This window comes from Micropterus salmoides, unplaced genomic scaffold (genome assembly GCF_014851395.1).
Source record: "Micropterus salmoides isolate LMB-PRFRI ecotype aquatic unplaced genomic scaffold, ASM1485139v1 Ms_hic_scaffold_2, whole genome shotgun sequence".
Lineage (NCBI taxonomy): Eukaryota > Metazoa > Chordata > Actinopteri > Centrarchiformes > Centrarchidae > Micropterus > Micropterus salmoides.
In genome coordinates, this window is record NW_024041150.1 from 52,838,004 (window position 1) to 52,861,292 (window position 23,289).

General features: G+C 40.6%; 2 protein-coding genes across 2 annotated transcripts in view; one reads left to right on the forward strand and one right to left on the reverse strand.

The window, feature by feature from the left end:
• LOC119912609 overlaps positions 1 to 23,289 on the reverse strand; it is a 390,500-nt gene that overhangs the window by 137,619 nt on the left and 229,592 nt on the right. The window lies entirely within an intron of this gene.
• The window catches only part of LOC119912627 (coxsackievirus and adenovirus receptor homolog), a gene marked incomplete in the record, with an annotated part of 333,023 nt that continues 321,395 nt past the window's right edge, over positions 11,662 to 23,289 (forward strand). The window contains 2 exon segments of the mRNA XM_038731906.1: positions 11,662 to 11,857; positions 14,668 to 15,009. Coding sequence (XP_038587834.1) covers positions 11,821 to 11,857; positions 14,668 to 15,009 — 379 coding nt within the window.

Genomic DNA, 23,289 nt, shown 5'->3' on the forward strand with positions numbered 1-23,289 from the left:
GCAGGTCTAGACCGTACTCTGTGAAGTTATTTACAGAAACCCAACAGTTCCCAGTCAACAGATCTCAATCTAACAGAGCACCTTTGGGATGTGGTGTAACGGGAGATTCTCATCATGGATGTGCAGCCGACAAATCTGCAGTAACTGTGTGATGGCATCATATCAATATGCACCTCTCTGTCTCTGAGGAATGTTTCCAACACCTTCTTGAAATATGCTGCGAAGAATTAAGGAAGTTCTGTAGGCAGAAGGGGGTCCAACCCGGTACTAGCAAAGTGTACCTAATAAAGTGGCCGATGAGTGTAAATAGCTCACTCTAAGGTAATAAAACATAAAGGTTCATCATGTAAGGTCTTTATACACCACTGAACACATACAGTACATCCTCCTAAATGTTACACAGTGAACCTCTCCTTGACTTTTGGAACCTCTCAGGGACTCCAGCATCCTCTTTAACAACAAACACACGGTCACTTCAGAGGACATTGACTTGACTTACACTAACCTAACCTCACAGCTCTAGTCTGTTTGCTGCAGTCAGACTGCTGGAAACCGACATTTCAAAAGACAGGATGTTGTGAATGGACCAATCAGCAGCAGACACTCACCAGACTGAACCCACAAATCCAGCCAATCAGAAAGAGACACCTTTAGGACAATCAAAGATCCTCGCAGGCACAGAGCACCCACTCCAACACAAACACAGCCGCACAAAAAAAATAAAAATATGGCTTGACAGAAATCAATATCTGTTATCTCTGTTAATATTAATATTTTATCATTTCTCTAATACCACCACTGCAACCTAAAGTTATGTTTGTCGGCTGATTCTATCCTTCACCTTAAAATGAACGTTCATATTCATCCTCTTTTAAAACAGGCCATTAACAATAAGTTTGCCTGCGTAGGGGGCGGCTGTGGCTCAGGAGATAGAGCAGGTTGCTTGTTAATCAAAAGATTGGCGGTTCATTCCCGGCTTCTCCAGGCTACATGTTCCACCATGAATGTTAGTTTCTGTTTGAGCACTTTGACTCAGTGTGTGAATGTGATGTAGTGTAAGAGCACTCTGAGTTTGGTAAATCTGACTTAAACAAACCTGACAGAAAAAGTTTTAAGTTTTAGGAGAAGAATAGAAAAATATTCTTGTATGAGGTCCATTTCCTCTCTTCCATATTTCTCAGTAACATGAACTGAAATGAAAAAAAAAATCTTTTCAGACACTGTCACTGTTATTATTCATGCAACCTAACTTCCTCCTTCCTCTATCTGCACCGTAAATGTCGGGCTGTTCGAAAGTAAGTTTTCTCCTCACAGAGTCAGCAGATTATCAGGAGGAGGAAAGGGACAGCTGGCTGTGAACTGATGTCCTCACTGTGTTTCTGAAGACTTCCTTTAGTGAGAAGCAGATTAACTTTGTGCTTGTTGGAGTTTCTACAGGAAGATGAAGAGTTTGTGGTGTTTGTGATCCTCGTGCACGGTAAGATAACCTTCCTCCCTCTGATCTGATCATCACCTCAGTCCAACGTCACCTCTTTAATTTGTATTTCTTCTATCTTAACGTCAAGAGTCTGTTTCAGCTCCATGACTTTGCCGTTTCCCAGTTCAGATACCTTCCTTTAGTACACGTTCATGTGTCCACTACGTTCTTACCTATGTAGTGAGTTGTTTTAAATCAAACATGGATGTTGTGCACTTACTGGAACTGAGGACTGCATCATTTGACTTCTTCTTCTTCTTCTCCTCCATTAATGGAGAATTTCAACCATTATTAGTAACAAATCATTACAGACACATCCATGGTAAGCAGGGTGTGAATTATACAGTGACAACCAGGTACTGGGAAAAGAAAACCCAGCACAGTGCGGGTGCGTGGTTCAGTAAACTAAAATCTTACAAAGCTTACAATATCCTTGCTTATTTAACTAATGTGTCCAGTCTGTAGATGATGATAAATCAAATTCATTACATTAGTTGATGGGAGCCTCATACCACACAAAATCTTGTAGTCAGATGTCACTATTGTACAGACACACAACAGCAGTCCATCAGGACCACTTAAACAGACCCACACAATGTTGAACCAGAACCAAAGACACTTTCATAAAATACAGTCTGCATTATCATCTCTAATCCCTAATTCTTATCATTTCAAGTTTCTACTTTTTTTTAGCAACCTTTCCTCCAGCTCATGTTGACTGTGAATGAAATGTAATCTGCGTTCAATAAAGCAGTTGTCATACACTGTTGGGAAATTGGGAATTTTTGGGTCTTAAATAGTACTTTCTAGACCTGCTCCATATAAACAGTGCAATGAGATGCCTTTTGTTATAAATTGGTGCTATATAAATAAAACTGAATACATTTAAATAACAAACCTGGATTTTAACATTTACTTTGCTTCTGAATTCCAGAGTGAAACAAATACCATTCTTATTGTAGAAAGACTCACAAAGAAGCCTACTTAAAATGAAATAATAATATCTATATTGATGTCAAAATATATACCTACAATAACTAATACTCAATTTCACTGCTCATGCCTAAGCACCAGTGTTGGCTAAGAATTACATAAAATATGGATATAGTGGTAATGAAATGATAGGGTGGGCTCTCAGCTAGCTAATAACACATAGCTCATTTAAAGTAAAATACATTTATGAAACTCAAGGTTGGAAAGGTAAGTGTATTAAAGAAGCTAAGGAAGAGAAAGAAAAAGAGAGGGATGTAAGGAGAGAGAGAGAGAGGCAGCCTACACAATATACACACAGAGGTACAGACAGTAAAGGGATGTTGCTATAGACTAAATGAAAATGGTACAGATATTTATAATAGTGTTAATGATAACAATCGTAATGTTAATGATTATAATAACAATAGTTTTTGCAGCAGAGGGTGTCGAGCAGGAACACGGGGGCAGCAGGTGACCCGCAACCACAGATCCAGACTCCACAGCTCCAGAGCCAGAAACACCTGCAGGAAGTGATAGGAGGAGAGAGAGAGGGACGAGAAAGCACAAGACTACCAGAAAGGGGAGAAGTTGTGTTAGTAACATGCAATAATGGGATGAGGTTGCATACAGAGGGAGAGAAAGTAGAGGAGAGAGGAGCTCAGTGCATCATGGGAAGTCCCCCGGCAGTCTAGGCCTAAAGCAGCATAACTAAGGGATGGTTCAGGACTCATCTGAGCCAGCCCTAACTATAAGCTTTATCAAAGAGGAAAGTCTTAAGCCTACTCTTAAATGTGGAGATGATGTCTGCCTCCTGAACCCAAACTGGAACCTGGTTCCACAGGAGAGGATATTCCTGATTTTCGCAATTAAACAAGAATTTTCCAGTTTGGTGGAACGCCAATTCCTCTCAGTTTCCGCGATATTTGCTTTAATTTGCGAGTTTCAGTATTATACCATGGAGCTAACCGTCTTTGTTTTATTATTTTCTTTTTTAGAGGGGCTACAGAGTCGAGTGTTATTCGCAGCGAGCCTGCAGCACTATCAACAAGATGATCGATTTGGGAGGGACTGAAATTAGCATAGGAGTCCTCCGTTACTTTGTGACTTGATAATGAATATAATGAATAGAGCTGATGGAATCGCATCCTTAAATTTAGCTACAGCACTATCAGACAGACATCTTGTATAGAAATTTTTGCCCAATGGCAATTGTCACACTTTCTACCACACTGTTAGTTAGCTGTGAATGTTTTTGACAGACTTTTTTTCCATGAGTATCGCTGTCCAATCAGCGTCAAGTCGTGTTCCGTTGAATCCCACCTCTTTTTGGGCAAATACAGTCTGGTTGTAAATCGCCCAGATCTCTCTGATAGACTTTAATGTAAAGGCAGTTTTTTTCGAGCTGAGGCCGTTGCAATGCAATCTCTATGGCACAGGTATTCAATTAGGATTCAAAGAGGTCCAGTTAGAGAAAATTTCCCGAAGCAAAGGTTTTTAGTCCAGAACTGACATTATTTCAACAATATTTAGTTTTTAAATCAAACTGGAGGGATAATAAATACGAACTATTCTCATAATGAATTCTAAACTATATATAGTGCCTAATTTTTAGAAATAAATAAATAAAAAGTGTAGCTTGAGGTGATGAAGCCAGTCTTAACCAATTTTATAATAACACTTGACACATCTTAGCAAATGAACAGCTATAATGCCTCCTTCTCTCTTTCATTCCCTTTTACAGAGCCACTTCCCTACTTTCTCTTGTCCTGACAGCTAGGATTGGAGTTCTATGACATTTTCTGGTGGGAATCTGCACATTCTAAATGTGAAATCTATTTTCTCTTTCGCCTCCTCTCTCGATGTGCGTTTCCAAAACGTCTCCGGTGTATCTCACTCGCGGACGTGGACTCGACTGCACAGATTTGATTGGCTGAGCAGCGTCACATGAGACGATTGGAGCACATGCAATTGGTCTGTGAGTTACCCAGGCCGCTAAACCAGTACAGTAAATGCAAGAAAAGCTGCACGGGTTAAAATAGAAACGCTCCGTCACGAGGTAGTAAGTCTCAATAATAAATCGGCTATAGGTCGGCAGTCCGGATCCGGACCGCGGTCTCCCTATTAGTGACCTCTGCTCTATGGGTTCCGGGAGTGCTCGCACTTACGTGTTTACGTCACGCGCCAGGCAGCAGAGCTACGCTGCCACCTGAAAACGACTCGGCGGTCCTCCAGCTTGTTGCTCTCACTACAACCAGCTGCTGTACAAAATGATGAGTAAATAATGAGATGCAGTGACTTTACCAGCGGTGAGTAAGACACAGTATAAATAATATAATGTAATTTGTTAAGCTATGAGGAGAGGAAAAGTCTGCTAGCCACTAGGCTAATTTATGCTCCATAAAATGCCATAGGCTAAGCTAATAATTGTGACAGTAAAACATTTTTGATAGTTATTATTAAGCCGGATGTTAAATGTGATTGTTATTAAGCCATGTTTTATGTGTGGTGGTGGAGTCAATTTAAAGTTAACTTTAATGCACTTAACCAGCAACAATTATTTTTGTGTTGTTTTTTTCTTTTGTTGCCAGAAACCACAGAAGAAAGAGGAGGTGGCATGATGGATCTTTATCTAAGTCACAACAATAGACAAACACACAGTGCTTGTCTAATACCACACAATAATTCATGGAACACACATTGTAAACATCCCCAGTTTACAGTGGAGAAAGTATGTGAACCCCTGGGCTAATGACTACTCGAAAAGCGGATTGTAATAATAAGCATTTCACAATACGTCATGACGCCTTCATGGGAGGACACCACAGAGAAAGCCGCTGCTGTCCATAAAAACATTATATACCCTATAATATAACACTAAAACTAATAATAATATAAATAATAAAAGTATGATTGCTGTTTATACTGTTTGTGCTGGCTTAGATATAAATACAGTGGATGTCAATGGGGAGTGCGTTCAAACCCTAATTACTCAAAATATTTAAGAGTGATCAATAAGCAAAATCGTAGCAGCCATGTACAAAAAAAATGCTGGAAATATCAAATAGAGATATCAAAGAGACATTTAAAATACATGTCTTAATGGTTGTAGAGAACATAACTGTCTGAAGCTAGGCTAGTTGCTTTTTATCAGGTTTACTCTCATGAAGCCGGAAGCGTCTTCAAATACCATTTAAGGTTCAGTCTGTAAGTTTTAGTGGCATCTAGTGGTGAGGGTTGCGAACTGCAACCAACAACTCACTGCGCATTCATATGCTCTTCGGATGGTCCCATTTCCTGATTTCTAATGGCAAAATTCCCCATACTTTTCCTCATGAGGTTGTACATTATATCAATTTAAGTAAAAAATCGAACAACAAAAGAGTTGTGAAAACTGTCAACATATGGTCCTCTTTTAATATATTTATCTAATATAGACTACACCGGCAATGTTTTTATTTTTTGTGTCTTCTTATATAGGTTATTTGTATACTGTTCTGTATACTGATTTATGTCCCATGTACACTTTATTCTTCTTTTTGCAATAAAGATTTAAGCAGGGAAAAAAATTCTGATTATTCCAACACCACATGAATGCACCACTCCCCTTCCCTTTGCAAGCATGCAGGAGAAGCTATGGTGGCCCGACACGCTCTGTCGACTCTATGCTAAACAACACGTGTCGTCCATTTGTCCAAATTTCACTTATTTTCTTACTTCTAATAAACCAGTCGACTACTACTACTACTCAGGGGGGCCGCCAGGAATTTTGGGACCCATGACAAAAAAATCTAATTGGGCCCCTCTGCACAGACAGTCACCACATCTCTAGGACCTAACTGTCCCATCAAAAGCTTTACATAACTCTAATTAACGGCTTGTAACTGTCTTGCTTCTTGTAGTTCGATACTAGTACTAGCACACTAAATAGTTCAGTATTTGATGCAAGACTAAAAGCCACCATAAAAAATGTCCTTAAGGCAATCTTTTACAGTCTCTATGTATTTTTATTGTAAAATTAAGAGATAAAATTCTCTTAACATTAATGGAAGACAAAAGCCTCCCTGTCCCTGTCAGTCAAATCTGCTGGCCACAAACCTGGGTCAACTTTGTGGCAACTTTTTACGACTTCTGTCTTCTTCCATCGTGCATCTCTCATCCTCATGATCACTGTAACTTTCTTTCCCTTCTTCCTTTGCTTCCACACTTCTTCCTCCGTTTACCTGAGAGGGCCCTGGCTCTGTAGAATGTACATGTGATATATACATATATACTGTGATATATACAGTATATTAAAATATGCTATATACCAATAAATGACTAACACTATAGATCATTGCCCAAATTATCTACAATTCTGTATCACCACCACTTAGATACAATAGTGTGTGTGTGTTATTCTCCAATAAATTGCCCTTCATGATGGGATAAAAGTCTGTATCTATAGATGTCATTTAACGGTCATAATTCAATCTAAATGACCATATCAAACTGGTTTATTTAATATAGTCTGTAACTTCCATGCAGCCTGAGGTAAGCTACTCACTGTTTCTAGCAGCATCCAGTACATACAGGAGGTTGTTTTTATTTTATTTCATAATGATCATTATGTAAGAAAATAATTTGTGTTTAAATTTGTTTCATCAAGAAATATTTCATTTTCTTTGTTGTTATGGTAAAAAGAGCAAGAGAGACAGATAAATCTCCACAGAGTCCCTGGAATGACGCTAACTCATTAACACAGTGCTGCTCACCTTCTTCACTGGGACAGGGGGGCTACAGTTATGGGGACACTGGGCTGCTGCTGACTCACCTGTTGTTAGTCTGCTAAAAGGGCAGGGACAATGATTTAATATGAATATCTTGCTAAACGTTTCCCTGCACTGATTAAATGTTGATGAAATGTTGGCTAACACTAGTCTGCAGCTAGCTAGCTTATTTCACTGTGGACATTAAGCCAACAGGTTAACACCTCTCTCAGACTAAAGGCTCCCCACCTTTCTAGGTGAAAAAACTGGGTTACAGAGTGACATCCTTTCCTTTCCTTTGTCTTTCCTCTCTTTTTCCTTTTTTGAAAACCAGATTTTGGTTACTGGGCAAGACCGTGATCACTGTATTTCTGGCGCATCTACTGACTGCAACTAAACACCGTGCGCTAAGGCAGGACCAAAACCATTTAATGCAGATACAGGGTGGTCAATATGGAGGTTTACTTATTGATCAACGGGGATATTTAACTTTTATTGCCAAAAACAAGTAAAAACAAAGAGATCATTATTACATTTGAAATATATATAGGCTACTCAATGATGATGGTTTACATAATTTATATTTTCCTGCTGCTTGCAGTAATTCATGCAAAAGGGGCCCAAAAGGGGCCCAAAAGGGGCCCAAACCAAGTACTGAGTACATATGCATGATTATACTTTTCAGAGGGCTGACATTTCTGTATTTAAAATCCTCCAAAACAACTTACAATTGCTATACATGTCAGAGGTCGCACGCCTCTGGAGCAACGAGAGGTTAAGTGTCTTGCTCTGCAATACAATGGAGGATGGGTCACAGTTGGGGATTGAACCCGGATCTCTCACACCAAAGGCCTGCGTCTTATCCACTTTTTACACGTTTTACATTTATATTTACTCATTTGGCAGACGCTTTTATCCAAAGCGACTTACATTTGAGGAACAACATAAAAGCATCAACAGAGCATCAACTACAGATCTACAACTGACAACACATACTAGTAAGAGCAGCAACACATACTAGTAAGAGCAGCAATAAATACTAGTAAGAGCTCACAGTACATTTCATATCAATGGGGTAGATACCGAGGGAAGGAAGTAAGAGTTAACAAAAAAGTGCAATCAATACAAAATCATTGTAGGGGATAGAAGAAGAAGAGCACAGGAAGTGCATGTTAGAGGTTGGGAGTTAGAGGTGTTATAAGAGGAAGTGTTCTTGGAAGAGATGAGTTTTCAAGAGCTTCTTGAAGTTAGAGGGACGCCCCTGCTCTGATGGTGTGTGGTAGCTCGTTCCACCATCGTGGTGTCACAGATGAGAACAGCTGGGACTGGGATTGCTTTGTGTGAAGGGATGGCAGAGCCAGGCGGCGTTCGTTGGAGGAGCGTAGCGGCCAAGAAGGAACGTAAGTTTGTATCATGGAGTTTAGGTAGATGGTGCAGACCCAGTAGTCACTCTGTATGCAGCATTAGTGACTTGAATTTGATTCTGGAGGCCACGGGGAGCCAGTGGAGTCATTGAGTAATGGAGGGACATGAGTCCTATATAATAATAATAATATATTACCTATTTTTTTCTTCTTTATCTTTGTCTTCGTATGTATTCAACGTTGTGAGGAAACGCGCTCTGTAGAGCTGTTTCTCCGTTTTGGGCTACTGTAGAAACATGGCAGTGTAACATAACATCTTCCTGTCAGTCGGCTCTAACAGCTGTACAGACTTTTGATGGAGTTTGTGTCTGCACACAAGTGCGCTGTTCTGATATAATAAAGTCTCACAGTTATCACTGCGCAGCAGCACGATTCTCTCTGTAGCTGTTACCTGTTTAACAAACACCTGCACATGAATAATAGAATCATTTCTACTGGCACAATGTTTATATTATCTGCATTTATAGGCTATTTATTGATTCTGATTGTGAAATCGTTATTTAATAACCCAGAATATGATGTCTTGGGATTTATTAGGCTAAAGGTTTAAGAGAAATTGAAATGATGTAACTCTAGTCGAGGCTCAGTTTTAGGCTTTCAGTTTATTTCCTCTGCCGATGTCCTTTAACAATATAGCCTACTGCCTACATTATATTTATGCAAGTCACATCACTCGTCACCGATCGATCACTGCGTTCCGTCATAGCAATCCGACGCTTTTCTTTTAGTGTAGCGGCTTTCATTCATACTTTCATCAGCTGATTTTACTCGCGCAGCCGCCGGCTGCTTTCATCAGATGCAGTAGGTGAGATCGGCTGGATGAGCGGCTTTATTTTATAGTCGTCTATTTGGACTAAACACAAGAATGACCAGCCTCACGTGTGACTGAATAGAAATGACGATAAATTATGTAAAACATGTTTATTGCTGACAGACTCTCTCTCTGACTTTAATTGTCTCCATAATAAAAGTTGACAGGAGAAATAGAAGAAAAAGAAAATCGTTCTAATAAATGAAGAAAGTTGTGCGGGGCTTTTGTTGTTCAGACCTACTATGAACTCAGATTTTAACTAGAGAGTGAATCATAAAACAAATCAAATATAGTAACTCTTTGCAGTGATGCACTTGACTTCAATTTTATCTGGGTTGAGTTCAATCTCAAAACGTTTTGCACCGGTTTGCAACATTTTCTGATTGAACATGTTTCCTTGCCACGTTGCGCAACGTTCTGCAACGGGCTTCGAGGTTTTGCTACGTTTTGTCTGCGCTGAACTTGCCCCTGATCGTGTATCAGATCAGTCCGATCAGCTGCAGCGACCAATCAATATAACGGCTACCCAATAAGGGGGCGTGTCGGTCAGTAAAATAGGAGCTTTGGGACAGTCTGCAAGATGGCAGAGCAGAACAACTTCCGGTTCAAGCGAGGATCGAGGAAACGACAAATACAGGTGCATCAGAAAATTAGAATATCGTGAAAAAGTTAATTTATAGTAATTCAACTTAAAAGGTGAAACTAAATATTATATAGACTCATTACATGCAAAGTGAGATATTTCAAGGCTTTATTTGATTTAATTTCGATGATTATGGCTTACAGCTCCCCAAATTCAAAATCTCAGAAAATTAGAATATTGTGAAAAGGTTCAGTATTGTGGGCTCAAAGTGTCCCACTCTAATCAGCTAATTAATCCAAAACACCTGCAAAGGGTTCCTGAGCCTTTCATTGGTCTCTCAGTCTGGTTCAGTGGAAGAAGACTGCTGACCTGACAGCTGTGCAGAAAACCATCATTGACACCCTCCACAAGGAGGGAAAGCCTCAACAGGTCATTGCAGAAGAAGTTGGATGTTCTCAAAGTGCTGTATCAAGGCACATTAATAGAAAGTTAAGTGGAAGAAAAAGGTGCACAAGCAGCAGGGATGACCGTAGCCTGGAGAGGATTGTCAGGAAAAGGCCATTCAAATGTGTGGGGGAGCTTCACAAGGAGCGGACTGAGGCTGGAGTTACTGCATCAAGAGCCACCACACACAGACGGGTCCTGGACATGGGCTTCAAATGTCTTATTCCTCTTGTCAAGCCGCTCCTGAACAACAAACCACGTCAGAAGCGTCTTACTAAAGAAAAAAATAACTGCTCTGTTTCTCAGTGGTCCAAAGTCCTCTTTTCTGATGAGAGCAAATTTTGCATCTCATTTGGAAACCAAGGTCCCAGAGTCTGGAGGAAGAACGGAGAGGCACACAATCCAAGATGCTTGAAGTCCAGTGTGAAGTTTCCACAGTCTGTGTTGGTTTGAGGAGCCATGTTATCTGCTGGTGTTGGTCCACTGTGCTTTATTAAGTCCAGAGTCAGCGCAGCCGTCTACCAGGACATTTTAGAGCACTTTATGCTTCCTTCAGCAGACGAGCTTTATGGAGATGCTGACTTCATTTTCCAGCAGGACTTGGCACCTGCCCACACTGCCAAAAGTACCAAAACCTGGTTCAATGACCATGGGATTACTGTGCTTGATTGGCCAGCAAACTCGCCTGACCTGAAGCCCATAGAGAATCTATGGGGCATTGCCAAGAGAAAGATGAAAGAACTGAGACTGAACAATGCAGAAGAGCTATTGAAGCATCCTGGTCTTCCATAACACCTCAGCAGTGCCACAGGCTGATAGCATCCATGCCACGCTGCACTGAGGCAGTAATTCATGCAAAAGGGGCCCAAACCAAGTACTGAGTACATATGCATGATTATACTTTTCAGAGGGCTGACATTTCTGTATTTAAAATCCTTTTTTTAAATTGATTTCATGTAATATTCAAATTTTCTGAGATTTTGAATTTGGGTTTTTCATAAGATGTACGCAATAGTCATTGAAATTATATAAAATAAAGGCTTGAAATATCTCACTTTGCATGTAATGAGTCTATATAATATATTAGTTTCACCTTTTAAGTTGAATTACTGAAATAAATGAACTTTTTTACATCGATATTTTCATTTTCTGAGATGCAACTGTAAGAGACTTGAGAAGCACCCTGTATATGTTACGCAACATTTCAAATCGAAAGTGAAAGTTTTCACAGAGTCAGCAGATTATCAGGAGCAGGAAAGGGACAGCTGGCTGTGAACTGATATCCTCACTGGGTTTCTGAAGAGTTCCTTTAGTGAGACGCAGATTAAAGAGGACTTTGTGCTTGTTGGAGTTTCTACAGGAAGATGAAGATGTTTGTGGTGTTTGTGATCCTCGTGCACGGTAAGATAAACTTCCTCCCTCTGATCTGATCATCACCTCAGTCCAACGTCACGTCTTTAATCTGGGTTTCTTTTGTCTTAACTTCATTATACTGTTTCAGCTCTCCAAATTTTCCTTTCCTTTTACACGTCCATGTAGTACAACGTGTACACTCTGTAGTTACTTGTGTAGTTTGTGAATTTGGACAGGGCAGTGTTGTCTCAAATCAAACACTGTTGTATACCGGAAATGAGGATCGTAACATTTGTGGGCTTCTTCTAACGGAGAATTGCAACCGTTCACAAAGCCAAATCAATACAGATCGCTGTATCACCCCAATAAGCATAGTTTTAGCATCTGTCCATAAACAGTATAGTGGTACTTAGAGTAAAAAGTATAAATTACTTTTGTCTAGGGCGGTGTTCAACGGAACAACTGCTGCAGCTGCACACACGCAAAATATAGTGTAGGCGCTTTTTTTTCTTCAGATAAGTAACTTTATTTATATGGCACCTTTTAAGAGCAGACATCACAAAGGGCTTCACAATAACAGAAAATGACTGAATATAAGACAGAGCAGAGAATGGAGGAAAATAAAATAAATTGTTTTTATTTCAAGCATTAATCCATTGTTGCAGTACATCTACAGCATTGGAATAAACTATCATCCTAATTATATATTATTTTTCTCATAATTAACTGAAACTCCTGAAATAGTGATCATTTGGTACACTCTACTGGGTGAAAATGGAATTGCATCCCATTAACAACCTAAAAGAAAATTAATTATAGCTGTATACTATGTCTACATATTAGTTATATATGCCTATATATTACACAATAAAAGTTACAACAATATTAGTTTGTAGTAGTAATAATTATATAGGTTAGTAGTTGTAGTAGAAGTACCAGTATTGGCAGAAGAAAGCTGTAGTAGTAGTGGCAGTGGTTGTAGCAGTAGTAGTTTAGGCTGTAGTAGAAGTAGTGTTAGTAGCAGGCTTAGCCCCCAGGTTATGCGTAACTTGCACTAGCAAATGTTTGAACTTTCATCTATTGTTACTGTATTATAACTTCACTCATGTCACCAACCAGTGAAGAATCCGTTAACATGTAAAAAGTAACATATTCTCTTCTTCCATTTCTCCTCTGTTGAACAAAAGTTACTGTAATGTTAATGTAATGGACACATGACTGTTATCCAGCAGCTTATGTAAATATGTGATAAAGTAATACCATATCTAATTCCTCTCTCTATTAGATAAGTTGCTCAGAGCCAGTGAGCAACGGACTTTCAAAATAATATTTTTTTAAAACTTTGTTAACGTGTGATAAAATAATTGTCGGCATTAATTAATTAATGCGTTAACGGTGATAATAACACGTTAGCGTGCTGTCCTGCCCGGCAGTCTGGTATAGAGTATGATGAGCTGGATACCATATTGCCTATTGTGCCAGACAGATTTTACTTTAACAAGAGACTATTAATACTCCTTTTTCTGTTTTATTATTTATTTAAATGTATTTGTTACTGGGCTGGACAGGGGACAGACATGGGGATAGGGGATAGAAACACCACAGAAACAGACAGCACAGAGAGACGACAAAACCTGCAAGAGAACAGGGAGGGGGCTTGGGGCGGAGAGAACAACAAACAAAAACAACAACAAACAAACAAAAATAAAGAGGACGCCAGCCGCACAGCAGCCATAAACTGCTGACATAGGAAGACAACTGAGAGAGAAATGAAAACGAGAAAAAATCAAGCAACATAAATAAACAACACAGCACAGCCATGAGAGCTGGAATAATAACAATTAATTTAAATAAGTAACTGAAAGAAAAGCATCACTACTGTTTTCCATAGCCAACTAAAATATTGCATTTCCTTTACTTCACATAAACGTAGCTTAGGTTCAGCAAGTAACAGTTATTAAGTACAACATACAGTTTCACTCTGTATCACGCACTACCCTGAATTTTTCTTCCTTCACTATTCATTAGCGTGTGTGTGTGTGTGTGTGTGTGTGTGTCAGAGGTGTTTACAGGCTCTTAAAACATTGGGGGCTTAGCCCAGCCAGAACTCTTTAATGTTTCTCCTCAATGATAAATGAATTAATTTTAATTCAGTTAGAAACCCCTGCACTTTAATAGCTTCTGTGTTCAGCACCTTTTCTGCTCATGTTCAAAACTTTCTGCACATTCAGAATCTCTCCCACATATGTGTTCTCTGACATTTGCAGAATAATATTTTGAGACAAAAGTCGTAATATTATGAGAATAAAATGACAATCTAATCAGAATGAAGTCGTAATATTTTAACAAAATCTACCTGCCCCTCTGCTGTGCACGTGCCCTGCATTATTGCTCTGCTGATATGGTAGTGGGCTACAACGTCTGACAGACATAGAGCACATGTGGGACTGTAGTCGATGAGACGAGTGCACTGTTCATCAGAAGTAGAAAACCAAAAATGAAAACACTTTCGATCAGAAATAAATTTCATGTCAAATCCACACAAATGTTCAGGACAGTCAAACAGAGCAAATTGTCTGAGCGAGGAGTACAGAGACAGCAAAGAAAGGGACAGGTGTCTGTATCGCGGTCAGGTTTGTTGTGGTGTTCATGTCAACACCATGTTCATGTAGAAAACAAAGTCCATCTAAACAGTGAGCGCAACATGACAGCATAGGTGGTTCTGTTATTTGTCAGGTGATTTTGGTTTTAAACTGTGCTGGACCAGGTTGGTTTCAGGATCACCTGAGGATCCAGGAGGAATAAGACATGAAATAAGGCTGCTGTGATTGAACCTCTCTGTCTGTGTGACCTCACAGTTTCCCAGCATGCCTCAGCTGTGGAGCTGTATGAGGGGGAGGAGTTTGTCCTGCTGCCCTGTAAGTATCCCACTCCTGACATAGACGACCCCACAGTGGTGTGGAGCCGCAAAGATCTCAATCCTCCAACCGTCCACCAGCGTAAGCAGGAAGGTGATGAACTTACATACCAAAACGAGCTTTACAGCGGCCGAACATCCATGATGACTGACGCTCTGGAAACTGGAGACTTCAGCCTCAACCTGACAAAACTCCAGCTCTCTGACAGCGGCACCTATACCTGCACCGTCAGAGTGTTAAGAAGACAACAGAAACTGGGAAACATACAACTGAAGGTCAAAGGTAAGTAACAAACACTAAAACCTACCATAGATACAGGTTAGAGGCCAACGACGTCACCAGGTCATTTTTTGACTGTAGTCCCGAATGTAACTCAACAACAGCAACAAAAAATTTTACATGTTAATATGCAATAATCTTCATGATGCAGCCTGTCTTGCAAGTCTTCAAAGAGCAGGTCTTCACATCTCTTACCAGCCCCCACTCCCCCTCTTCTCGAGCTGTTTCTTGTATTGTGAGCCAAAATCTTTTTATTTAATTTGCCAAATGCGCGAAAATAACCAATATGTTTGCTACCCAGGCTGCAGTAGCTTCAACATCAGCTGCAGTAGCCCACCGTGCATAGAGCCGTGGCCACTGCCAGGTAGAGAAGGAGGCGTGTGACAGCGAAACAGAGTGACAAAGTGACAGGGCGAGGGACAGAGAGAGCAGGAGTAGAGTGGAGGTGAAGTGGTAAGCATGGAGTAGCTCAACCTGTAGGGAGGGAAGGTCCTTCACACTGGGGACATGTAGCGACCACTTTTTGAAGGCATTAATTAAAAATGTTCTGAAAAATAGCTTGCACCAAGAAATGGTAATTAACAAATAAAAGGTTGGTTTATTTGCACAATAAGCCTCCAATGCAGTGTAAATATAGAATAATTCTCTCTATATATAAAAAAGTAACTTAAGGTAAAAAAAAAAGAATAAGCCACTGATTACGGCATTACATTTTATTGTTTTTACCCTTTTTCACCATAAATTGGTGGAAAATATCCCCAGAATTCAGGAAATTAAGTTTTTAATGCTCAAAATCTTCTGGGGGACGACACCCAGACCCCCTATCAAATATTTCATCAATACATTTTTTATACTGATTTCAAATTAATTAAGGTTATTATATAAGGTGCCATATGCAGATTTAAAAATACCTTAGGCTACTTCAGGCATGTATGTAGACTCAGCTGGGATTAAATTCAATGAGTAAAGTGTATCTACAGGAGAAACATATATGACAGCAATACAGAATGCCTGACAGCTGCCCTGCATTATATTACACTATTTTTTTAAAATTTATTTTGAATTATCACCTCAATAATCAGAATGCAGGAAGTGTTTAGAGCCAAAACCTTTCAGGCGGAGGACCCCCATAGCATTTATCAACACAGTGGCAGTAGCATTTATTTTAGTTTTACCTTTATTTTACTATAAAGTCCCATTAAGAACAAAAATCAATTTTACAAGAGAGACCTGGCCAAGTAATCAGCCAGACATAAACACAACATATTAAAATGCAACATATACAACACAATCACAGTAAAACAGAAAGCACTAACAATAAGTACTGCTATTCTAACACAATGGCTTCACAAGAAAAACAACCACACAACTTCACCACATTCTTTATGACGCTCTTACATTTATCAATTGATAGACACGTTTCTAATTTGAGGCTTTTTTTGCTAATTAGTCCATGCCCAGGGTGCATGGAATGAAAATGTAGTTTTCCCAACATCTGTCAAAATTCAAGGTACATTAAAAAGCAACCGTAGCTGGTAACTACCAGAATTGCGACAGAGGTAAGCTGGAACATAGCTTTACCTAGCATCACTTTATACAGTATATCACAAAAGTGAGTACACCCTTCACATTTTTGTAAATATGTGATTATATCTTTTCATGTGACAACTCTGTGAAGAAATGACACTTTGCTACAATGTAAAGTAGTGAGTGTACAGCTTGTGTAATAAAACATGTAAATTTGCTGTCCCCTCAAAATAACATTAATGTCTAAACTGCTCCAACAAACCAACAAAAGTCAGCACACAACTAAGTGAAAGTGTCGAAATTGGGCATAAAAATATACCACTGCTGTTGTTTGCGAGTAGTAGTGATGTCCAACCCACCAAATCATAAAGAAGGCAATGGTGAGTAAGGGCCTTTGCATTTGTAATAAAAAGTAGAGATGCATGATACACTGAATTAAGACTCCATAAGATGCAGGAGGCTGTGTGCATATATAATATGTCACCATAATCAATAACAGACTGAAAATAAATAAACCCAGCTTTATTTTTAATGCCAAAAAAACTAGCTACTTTTCTATCTTCACTTTGAGCTTCCTAACTACATTAGCAATATGTACACTGAATAAAAAGTTTGTCATCTATCCTTATACCCAAGTACTTTTACGAGGACACCCTTTCAGTGGATTTACAATCAGACGTAAAAATGCTGAGATCATCAAGCAACTGTGAGCAAGCTTTTGAGAAGACCATGAACTTTGTTTTCTGAGGATTTAAAACCACTTTTAAATTAAACAGAGCAGTTTGTGTAATGACTAACATGCAGTCTGAAGGTCTTGCACTGCCTGTGCTGTGGAAGGAGCATGCGTATAAATGACAGTGTCATCAGCATAAAAATAGATCCATATATAAGGGCCAGTTCTAGACCAGATTGAAAATGGTTTGAAAAAACGCTTTTAACAGTAAATTTAAATAGGATTCAAGGATCTTAGCCAGGATTGAGAGTTTGGAGATCGGATGGAAATTGTTTAGCTCTGAGGGCTCCCAACCTTTAAATAAGGGGAGAACACCTTTCTAGATTTTAGGTATTGACTCAAATTAAAAATGTCAAAAGTCATAGACTCAGCCATAACATGTGCCACCATCTTTAGGAGATAAGGATCCAGATTGTCTAGACCTGCAGACATTTTGTGGCCAAATACATTTCAGAGCTTTACATACTTGAGCAACTGAAATAGTTTTAAAATCAAACAAATCCATATTTCCATTAATTGCTGTGGTGGCAGAACATGGGACAAAGACTGAGAACCATGAATTTCCCCTGAAACTTCTTAACAGGACCCAGTTTATTAGAGATTGACAGAAAAATTTACTGAAAATATTCCTATGCCAGTTCAACATCTGTAATCAGAGTTTGTTAAGATTACAGCAATATAAATGATGCGGAAAGCCTGCTCTTCAAAACTTTTAAATCCATCCATCCATCTTCATCAGCTTATTCGGGGTCGGGTCGCAGGGGCAGCAGCTTCAGCATGGGACCACAAACTTCTCTTTCCTGAGCCACATTAACCAGCTCTGACTGGGGTATCCCAAGGCCTTCCCAGGCCAGTGTAGAGATATAATCTCTCCACCTAGTCCTGGGTCTTCCCCGAGGCCTCCTCCCAGCTGGACGTGCCTGGAACACCTCCATAGGGAGACGTCCAGGAGGCATCCTTACCAGATGCCCAAACCACCTCAACTGGCTCCTCTCAACGCAAAGGAGCAGCGGCTCTACTCTGAGCTCATCGCGGATGGCCGAGCTTCTCAACCTATCTCTAAGGGAGACACCAGCTACCCGCCTGAGGAAACCCATTTCGGAAGCTTGTACCCGCAGTCTCGTTCTTTTGGTCATGACCCAGTCTTCATGACCATAGGTGACGGTAGGAACAAAAAGGAATAGGAAAATTGATCGAGAGCTTTGCCTTACAGCTCAGCTCTCTTTTCGTCACAACGGTGCAGTAAAGTCAACGCAATACCGCCCTCGCTGCTCCTATTCTCCAGCCAATCTCCTGCTCCAATCTCCCCTCACTCGTGAACAAGACCCTGAGGTACTTGAACTCCTTCACTTGGGGTAAGGACTACCCCAAGTGGACTTGGACTACCAGGACTACCCCACTAGGGAGTGCCAACTCCCTACCTGGAGTTGGCACTCCACCGGTTTCCTGCTGAGAACCATGGCCACAGATTTAGAGGTGCTAATCCTCATCCCAACTGCTTTGCACTCTGCTTCGAACCGATCCAGTGAGAGCTGGAGGTCACGGACCGATGATGCCTTCAGGACCACATCATCTGCAAAAAGCAGTGACGAAATCCCAAGCCCACCGAACCGCAGCCCCTCCTCGCCACGACAAAGCCTCGATATCCTGTCCATGAATATCACAAACAGGATTGGTGACAAAGCACAGCCCTGCCGAAGGCCAACCCTCACCTGGAAAGAGTCCGACTTACTGCCGAGTACTCAGACACAACTTTTGCTTTGGATGTACAGGGATTCTCCAGATCTACAAAGCACATGTAGACTGGATGGGCATACTAGTCGTAGCCCACTCCAGGATCCTTGTGAGAGAGAAAGAGCTGGTCAGTTGTTCCACGACCGGGACGAAAATTGCATTGTTCCTCTGCGATCTGAGGTTCGACTATCGCTCAAACCCTCCGTTCCAGCACCCTGGAGTAGACTTTTCCAGGGAGGCTGAGAAGTGTGATACCCCTGTAATTGGCACACACTCTCTGGTCCCCATTTTTGAACAGGGGAACCACTACCCCAGTCTGCCACTCCTTGGGCACCGTACCCAACTTCCATGCAATGTTAAAGAGACGTGTCATCCAAGACAGCCCCTCCACACCCAAAGCTTTTAGCATTTCTGGGCGGATCGCATCAATCCCTGGGCTTTGCCACTGTGGAGTTGTTTGACTACCTCAGTGACTTCCTCCAGGGAAATTGACGAGAAACCCCTATCAGCCTCCAGCTCTGCCTCTACTAGAGAGGGGCGTGTCAGTCGGATATAGGTGTTCCTTCCACCGCCCAATTACCTCCCCAGTTGAGGTCAACAGGGTCCCATCCTTACTGTACACAGCATGGACGGTTCCCCGCTTCCCCCTCCTGAGATAGCGGAGAGTTCTCCAGAAGCACTTTGGTGCCGACTGAAAGTCCTTCTCCATGTCTTCTCCGAACTTCTCCCACACCCAAAATAAACTTTTAAATATCTTTTTTTAAATGAACCAGGGTTTTACCTTGGGGATTTTCAATTCCCTACACAAGAAATTGCACAATGATCACTGACATCATTGCAAAATAAGCTCGTTGAGGTGTATTTGTGAGAAGTATTTTTTATAATTAAATCACGCAAGGTACATTTATGTTGCTTTAGGATTTGGCCTTTACAAAGAGAGGTTACCATAAGTGCGCATTTTCCAACATCCACGAAGTAATAATCGCAGCTTACATCCCTGATCCTACTCTAAACAGAAAGAAAGCTGTAACTCACTCATCATAAAGTCACTCTACGGCCCTTTTCCTAACAAGGTCAAACCGTTGCAAGAAAGATGACAAGAGGAGATCCAAGCACATTATTGGACAAACAGCAAGCCTTGTTACTTTATAACTTTTGAGAATAAAACAATCAAATTAAATAAGTTGCAGGTAGAAATATTTATTTTGATAAAACATACATTTTTGAAACATTTCAATAACAATAAAAACACATAATACAACAATATAAATTAAAATAGGGTAACCATGAACATTACATATGAGGTAGGAGGGGGTAAAAACATTCTAGTTTTATAGTAACAGTGGAGTGAGGTCCTTTAGGCTGGTGTGCATTTTTATCAACGTTGCGAATGGCAGGTGTGAGGGCCTACGGGTAAATGCAGAGGGCTGCTGGGCCCCTGTGCATTACACCACCTGCGCCTGCAGGAGTTGCACAGTCTGCAACATAGAGTATAATTACTTAATTAATAAATAAAAATAATTATTGGATGACTTATAACTAAACTCTGGTCATTTCTGGGAAGATGGAGTGATGGCCTATGCATCACCTATTTAAAATGATGTGATGTGATTCTATTTCGAAATTACCTTCTTACCAACAAACATGCAAACTATTGAAGCACAATGGTGTCATTTTCACCCAATCCTAACCACAGCCTAAAATTTAGCTTGCTGTTTATTGTTTTATGATCATACCTTAAGCTGTAATAGGAATATAATTGGTTCCCAGTAGTTAAAATATAACTACAACCACCACGTTTTTTGTAAGATCCTGAATTTTCACCCCTTATTCTATAACTTCACACCTTGTTTCTCCAGAACAATCACACTGGACGTTATGGGCTATGATCTAAAGCTTTAGTGTTAACATTTAATTTCTTTAAGATGGAAACAAAGAGGCCTAGATGGTCCAAAGCAAAGCTTTGATTTTCGTAAAAAAACACTCATCTGTCTCATCTGTATGAAGTTTGCACACATGTCCATCAGTCCTGTCTTTTCCCTGAGTATTAGTGACTCCCTCTGAAGACATGATGGAGAGAGGAAGGAAGAGATGTGAGAAAAGAAGAGTTCAGACAGATAGCAAACTCATTTTAACACCATGTTGAATCAGGAAACAAAGTCCATCTAAACAGTGAGAGCAACATGACAGCTGAGGTGCTTCTGTTATTTGTCAGGTGGTGTAGGTTTTAAACTGTGCTGATGTGGTTTCACAGCAGCTGATCAGATGCAGCAACCAATCCCAAACAGGACCAGGTTGGTTTCTGGGTCACCTGAGGATCCAGGAGGAGTAAGACATGAAATAAGGCTGCTGTGATTGAACCTCTCTGTCTGTTTTGACCTCATAGTTTTCCAGCATGCCTCAGCTGTGGAGCTGTATGAGGGGGAGGAGTTAGCCCTGCTTCCCTGTGAGTTTCAGACTTTTGAGATGGACGACCCCACAGTGGTGTGGAGCCGCTACGATCTCGATCCTCCAACCGTCCACCAGCGTCAGCAGGAAGGTGATGAACTTAAAGACCAAAACCAGCTTTACAGCGGCCGAACATCCATGATGACTGACGCTCTGGAAACTGGAGACCTCAGCCTCAACCTGACAAAACTCCAGCTCTCTGACAGCGGCACCTACACCTGCACCGCCAGAACATTAGGAGGACAACGGAGAGTGAGAAACGTACAGCTGAAAGTCAAAGGTCAGCAGGAAACCTAAAACCTACTGTTACCGATACATGTCAGAGGTCAGAGGTCATGTTCTTTATGTTTCTGGTTCCCAGAACGATTTCCACTCTGGGCCACAGTTCTCCTGGTTCTCCTGGCTGTTGCTCTTATTGTTGCTGCTGGGGGTCTTTTGGTACATTTTTGGCGCCACTTCACGTCAGGTATGTCACTATTACTATCCCATCAAGCCTTGACTGTTAAGGTCGTTCATTTCTTCCAGAAACTAAATTAGTTGAGAGATAAAAATAACTGCTGCAGAGATCTGAAGATAATCTTCCAGTTTTTATTCCAGAAGTAAGAAAACTTCCTTCAAGCTCACTCATTCTGAGTAACCTGAGTAACAAAAAAAAAACTACTAGATACTTGACCAGATTTGTCCAATGGAAAACCAAAAAATGTGAGTCAAGTCAAGGCGAGTTGAGCCAGTACCATCCGGTGGAAAAAGGACTATAGTTAAGTCGCTTGGCCTTGTTTCCATGTCAGATGTATGGCTCTGTGGCCACTTCTGACCAGACTTTTACAGACAATAGATGTGGTGTTGCAGATTCCCACTGTTTTCTGCAGCTCTGAGCTGATGACACTGCTGGACATCTTCCGATGCAAAGACAATAAAGCATGATGTCTTTCATCTACTGCAGTAAGTTTCCTTGGTTGACCACTGCTTCTATGGTCCTCAAACATTGTAAAGACTAAGAGGGACTATCCTTCTGTGCACAAGAAGAGAAAATAACTCAATGAGAGTAACTTTCGAGAACAGGTAAACTGTACCTGGACCACCCTTTGCCTTCAAAACAGCATCAAAGAATTGATGCTGTTTTGAAGGCAAAGGGTGGTAACACCAAATATTGATTTGGTTTATATTTTTCTTCTGTTCACTCACTTTGTATTTTGTTAATTGATACATAAAACATGTCTAAAACCTGCCTAAAACCTTTGCACAGTACTGTATCAATACTGCAGTACTTTGATCAGTGGACCACAGGCTCCGTCACCTGTGTTACCTCATTAGACGATAGATAGTGACTAAAGAGTTTCTAACTTGGGAATGGGGGCAGGTAAAAGATGTGATTGGGCCAGCCCACTGTGAATATAGAAAATAAACCAATGGGCCGCTGTCTGTACCTGCCTTACTAGCTGTTCATTGGCCCATTTCCTTTAGGATTCCTTTATTAAAAGTATTAATAATAAATAATTCAAATTTTATTAGCCACAAGATGCGTACATCAGACAAGAATGTTTAATAAACTTAGTTGTCAATTGTGCGGTTGATTGTAGAGACACCAAAGACAACACTGTCTGTTAGATGGAACAATGGGACATATTTCAGAGTTCCTGCTGCTGTCTGTGCAGCTAATGTTGTGCTTTATTACCCTCTCAGTCCCCCAGGTGGAGGTGTATTCAGGGGTGGAGTCTGTCCTGCTGCCCTGCAAAACCCCAGTTCATCTGCCTGAAGACGTCACAGTGGAGTGGAGGGACAGATACAACAAGAAGGTCCACGTGTATCAGAACAGCTCTGACCAGCCTGAAGAACAGTAC